Source organism: Saccostrea echinata, unplaced genomic scaffold, assembly GCF_033153115.1.
Source record: "Saccostrea echinata isolate AGI-Se365-2 ecotype Australia unplaced genomic scaffold, CSIRO_AGI_Sech_v1 ptg000033l, whole genome shotgun sequence".
Taxonomy (NCBI): Eukaryota; Metazoa; Mollusca; class Bivalvia; order Ostreida; family Ostreidae; genus Saccostrea; species Saccostrea echinata.
In genome coordinates, this window is record NW_026889782.1 from 5446535 (window position 1) to 5452718 (window position 6184).

The window sequence follows — 6184 nt, forward strand, 5'->3', positions numbered from 1 at the left end:
TAAACACGAATGTTTTAAAATAGTACTCTTTATTACGTTTTAGTTTAAATTATTTTTTAATGTTGTTACTGTGGATAGAATAATAAAACAATATGATCCACGTTAAAAGATTTTCAGGATTTGTAAAGAATAAGAGATTAAATAAATGGACATTACATGTTGATTTGCTACATTTAAAGATATTGCATTATAATTTGATAAAAAATTGAAATCTTTGTATTATTTAGAAAGGTCTTCATCGGGTTTGAAGATACTTAAATAATTAGTTGTAATTGTATTAAAGGAGAAGCAGGAAAGAGACTAAATTGATTATTTTTATAGATAAATAATATGGGCATTATCTGAGGAAAGATATGTTGAAGCTTACTCAAGCATTGAATGCATTTGAAAAACATTATGTGATAGATGTATTTAATTATTATTACCAAAAATAAATAAATCAATAAATTTCTCAAACGAGAGTGATTTTTAAATTTTCAGTATGCTAAACATAATCCAAACAAGGAGAACTAACATATACATAAATAGACGTCCTTCATTTAAAAGCCTCAAATGGCAACAAATATTATGATAAATTGCATTATGCTTCATATTGAAATATGAAAGAATGAAAATCATTGAGGCTTGCACTGTCTTGCTACCAAGTCGTTACATAATGTTAAAATAAAAAAAAGATCTGATAATTATATTGGATTATCTACACTCCCCCCCTCCCCAACCCCCATCCCTCAAGCAAAACCAACTAGGGCAAAACATGAAGGATATTTCATAAAATGTATTTCAGAATTTTAAAAAAATCTAAAATGTTTAGAAAAATGTGCCTATCCACATCATATATCATATTTAGAGATTAAACATGGATGACACGATCGTTATCAACGTTGTGTGTCGTTAGTCCATATCTAAAACACTGTAGACCCATACACATGAATCCTACAACTAATACAAAGGATGTTGGATCCTGCAAAAAGTCAAGTAGGTAACAAAAAACTTATACATGTATTTCTACTTCATCAGAATATATTCTTGATAATTCTTTTAAATGGATATTTTAAAATCATCAAGCTGTAAAATTTTGATTTTAGTAGCAAAAATATTTTTTGATTTGGCCTTCTGAACCTTACAATGGCTTCAAATGTAGATAAGTAAATGTTTTATCTTCTCGTCTTAACAGTTAAGCTAACAAGAAATACACATGTACAATTCATCAGTAGTTTTATTTGGTTTGTTTATTTGATTAACATCCTTCAAATGTTTTACTCATTTTGAGACGTCACGAGATGCATTCGGAGGGTTGCAAATCTAGGCCTGTACTCGACACTAACGGGCTTTGAGCGGTGAGAGATCATTTTTGTGTTAGCACCTTCTGCGCATGCCAAACGGGACCCCGGTTTATAGTGTCTCACCCGAAGGACCGGTCTCTGTGTCACAAAGTGGATTCGAACTCCCAACATGAAATCAGAAGGACAAAACCTTTGAAAATAAAAAAAATGAAGAAAAATTAACTATCAATTTTTTACAGAATACTTAATTAATGCTTATTAAAAAAACAACAACACTTTTTTCAAAATCAGAGTTATTTCCTACCCCCCCCCCCCCCCTTCGAAAAAAAAGGATTGATGAGGTTTCTTTTTTTTCAGTTACTTTTTTCGGATATTCTTTCTATTTCTTTGCCTGCCACGTCCTTCCCTCTTAAAAATACGATGTTTTATGTCGGAACACTGGGGTTAATGTCTTGAACATTTTTTCAAGAAAAGAATGACCGTTCACGGTAGCTCAGTCGGTAGAGCGCTCGATCCGTGATAGGAAGGTCGTGAATTCGAATCTCGGTCTCGGCAGACTCGATAAAAAAAAATGGGTAGCAATTGTTCCTCCGCCATGCGCTCGGCACTTTGAAGTGAAAGTTGTAGGTCCTTCAGATTAGACCTTAAAAAACGAGACCCCGTGTCACGGCAGGCCTTGGCACGATAAAGATCCCTCAAAGCTTAATGGCCCTGAGTGCCGAGTTAGGTCAAAATTTGAAGTCCTTCACCGGTATATGGTGACGTCTCTATATAAGTGAAAAATTCTCGAATGGGACGTAAAGCAAGATACAATCAATCAATCAAGAGAAGAATGAATCACCATTTTTACAATAATGTATATTTGAAAAGTATGTTACGTAATTAGAATCTTAAGAGACCAGAATGCTTAATCTGTGAGCCTTTACTTCTAATAAATCTGAAATATTCAAAAATAGATTTATTGATCATTGTCTGAAGGAAGACACTGATTTAGAAAGATAAGAAGGGTTTTTTTTAACATCGTAAACGTTATGAAAGTTAATTTTCAAAACGCTTTGTCATTATTCAGTTACAGTTCTAAAGCATATACCAAAAACCCCAAAATTTTGTTTTTATTTTTATTATTTACTCCCTTGATTTTCTATTTTTCAATAAAAAACATGTTTACAATTTATCAACACACTTGCTATTTTATTACAAATAATAATGTTGAAAGAACTGTCACTGATAATAAGGTGATACAAAGTAGATTTCTATGCTACGATTAAGTTTATGACTAATAATTACATTGTCATAACATTGAAGACTCAAAGAATATATACATTTAAAAAAAAACAATATATGTGTTATAGTAAATGAACTTAAATATCATAAGTATAAATAATTTGATTTCTCAGGAAATGTCTAAGTATGACAAACAATGGAAAAGACAGAACGTATTTCTCAACCTCCATCTTTTCATTCTAATAATACAACTTTAAGTGAGCAGGATATTTAATTCCCAAACTAAACATAGAAACATTTTCGCTTACATGAAACCGTACTTTATCGGTTATAAAAGACAATATGTACAGAAGCAAGCAAATATGGAAAAATATACCCTTTTCAAGCAGATGATAGACAAATTGAAAAATACACAGCGTCCTCCAAGAAAATAAAATATGTGTAGACAGTTTAACTAAAATATTTAAAATTGCATCGCTTCATATTGAGATGTGTTCATTCTTAACAGTGTCGCTTCCTGAATCTTGTGTAATGGTTCTTGTTGTAACGAAATTTGAAAAGACGCTTGAGATCCTACATAGTCTCCACAGATTTGTTGGCAGATACCCAGTATTTGCCATGAAATGTCCCGAAGAAAATTAGGTACATAAACATTGTTATCTTGCAGAAGCAGAGTCTGTAGAATCTGTAGAGATTGTTGTGACCTGACTGTGTCACGCAATCTGTGGTGATTCAATATAAACAACATGTGTAACATAACCAAAGGTGGAATAAACAAGACACCGAAACGATTCTTATTAGAAACCTTCTGCTCTAACACTAATTCGTCTATGAAAGTGTATTTTCCCTCTAATGTAATAGTATCCACTTTAGCCCTCCTGAATTTTCTACTCAGACACGCCCCCTGCACATAGAATCTGTACATGTCTACATTAACATGCTGGTTATAAACAATATATGGCAATGAAATTCTGTCTTGTGCTCTCTGTAAACAATTGAGTGAATGTTCATATCTATAAGTTCTGTAAAAGTACATAGCAAGATACAAACTATCTGACACACAGCCAAACGAACATGATAATTTTAATAATCCGGATACTTTATTTGTTTTGTAATAAACCTTATTGCATTTATTATTTGGATATATGATACTTTGCATGAAAAAGGAAGTCCGCCGTAATACTTTTGATGTTATCCATTGTAATATAGTTGCTTGATATGGTGTCAGTCTATCTTTAAGCACTCTCTCTATTTGTTTCAAGCAAACTGCAAAGTCCTCAAAACAAAAAGGCCAATCCATTGTTGTGTATAATTCCCTAAAAAAGCTTACATCTAACTCAATGATAGATATGATACTGCCCTCATCTGTAGAGATTCTTAAAGTTCTATTTAAAATAGCTTTGTTGAGGTAAGGTCTTAGGGTTGGACTTAATAATAGACATGGTATCCCCTTACAATACAGTTCATACAACTGATGGAACAATGATGTTTGTACGCAACCAGTAACTTTCAGACGAAACATGTTGTTTTGTGGAATAAAAAAGTTCGGACAATTTCCAATGTGTACACAGAATATCAATAATTTGAGGCATTCCCAGAAACAATTCAATAAGCTATCAGGTGTCCAAATCAAGGAATTATTAGTCTGAATTACCCAAAATACAATTGTTTTTATGAAGTATGAACAAAGAATAGGTTCATTTTCCTGAAAATTAATAACTTCCTTAAGAAAAACTTTAAAGAGACCATAGCACAAAAACTGACTGTGATTCATCGAATAAACAAGTTTTTGTTCTGCTTGCGAGAATGAAATTCGCCATTCTTCTCCATTTTCAGGTGTGCTACCAATAGGAACGACATGGAATCCCCCACTTGATATATCCGATACAATAATCTCCGAAGGCCAGCCCCGATGACGACATCGGAGTTTCCACGGTAAAGCATGTGTCGGCCAGTGATGTGACTGTAAACAGATCACACGGTCAACATCTGCTCCTAGGACATCGGAAGTGGTAACAGATGGTCCATGTGGAGTGATAGAGCTGTCCTGAAGTGACTGTAAAATGTTATAACGAAATAATGTACTAGATATGTAATTTTCGTTATTTATCATTATACAGGAGGATCTTATTACTCCTCTATTTGAAGGACTCATCAAATTCAGTCTGGTAAATCCCGGTGGTAAATCATCACAATCCATCAGAATCAAGGTATTCTGTGGGACCCGGTAGAAAGTGATATGTGAGAGATCACAAATGACCTTGTGGTTAGAATACCAATACATGATATCGTGATCTGAGGAAGATAGATTGAATCCTTCACGCCTGCTCCCACTCGTCATTTGCTGCAATCCCATCATGATGCTTCTACGTTTACCCACAACCTCCTCTGTTTCCATCACTTCTCTCCTGAACCTTACTTCTGTGGGAGTCCCTATCTTATGACATAGTCCCACATAGACCGCTTCTGATAGCCGAGATATGTGATACATTCTTATGTATCATGAATTCATTGCATAGAAGAGATCTGAAAAGGAAGCATTATATATTTACCTCTTTATATTGAATTGATGATTGGAAAACTCTGCTGTTGAGGAATTTTTTGATAAGGTTCTTTTATATATTAAGACCACAATATTTAAATATAGCTTTCTTTCTGTTTCCAATCGTAGAAAGATGTTTTTAATAAGTACGTCTAGGTTCCCAACCGAGATTGAATTTGTTTGTGTATATCTTTCTAGAAATGATCCACATCGCATAATATAATAAATCATGTAACCCTTAACATTGTTAAAGATAAATATGTGAAATATCTAGTTAATAACAGAAAACAGGATACTTTTATTCAAAATTTTAATATGATCTCTGTAGGAAAATACCTGACGTAAAATCCCCGACTTTCGGTTTGTGGTATGAGTACCGGGTAAACACGTATGTTTTAAAATTGTACTCTGTATTAGATTTTAATTTAAATGATCATTTAATGTTGTTACTATCAGTAGAATAATAAAACGATATGATCCATTTCAAAAGATTTGCAGGATTCGTAACTAATAAGAGATTAAATGAATGAAGATTTCATGTTGATTTGCTACATTTAAAGAATTACAGAAATCGCATTATAATTTGACAGAATTTGGAGAAAAAAAAATTCTTAAATCGTTGCATAATTAGATAATTCTTCAGCAAGTTTGAAGGTGCAGAAATAATTAGTTGTAATTGTATTAGAGGAGAAGCAGGAAAGATACTAAATTGATTATATTTATAGGTTAGTTTTGGGCATTATCAGAGGAAAGATTTAATGAAATCTACGCAAGCATTAAATGCATTTATCGAACATTATGTGATATATTTAATTGTTAATAACGAGAATAAATAAATAAATTTCTCAAACGAGAACGTAATTAAAAAAAAGAGCTTAGGGTCTTAGAAAACTCAAAAATTATCGTTTTATTATTTTAAAATTCAGTAAGAAATGTATATCTACAAACCTGTATGGAATAATATCTTTGTCTGACGGAAATTCCCTCACCTGTACTTTCAGTTTGTAATATACCATTTAATCTTTCGTGTCATGGTAGATTGATCTATACATTGTAAAGCAAGGTTCATTTCGTATTTGAATAACATGATGGATTCTCAATAAGTATAAGCATTTGATTTACGCATATTTCTCCA

The 6184-nt window shown here is 32.5% G+C and overlaps 1 protein-coding gene across 1 annotated transcript; it reads right to left on the reverse strand.

Annotated features, from left to right (window-relative positions):
* Window positions 1-2942: 2942 nt before the first annotated feature.
* Window positions 2943-4998, reverse strand: LOC133198050 (uncharacterized). The gene has a single exon (XM_061334204.1). The coding sequence runs from the start codon at window positions 4996-4998 to the stop codon at window positions 2971-2973; it is 2028 nt and encodes a 675-aa protein (XP_061190188.1). The 3' UTR covers window positions 2943-2970.
* Window positions 4999-6184: the final 1186 nt, after the last annotated feature.

Bases quoted from the DNA above. Each gene is read 5' to 3' on its own strand.
- LOC133198050 (XM_061334204.1), bottom strand. From the start codon at position 4,998: ATGTATCACATATCTCGGCTATCAGAAGCGGTCTATGTGGGACTATGT.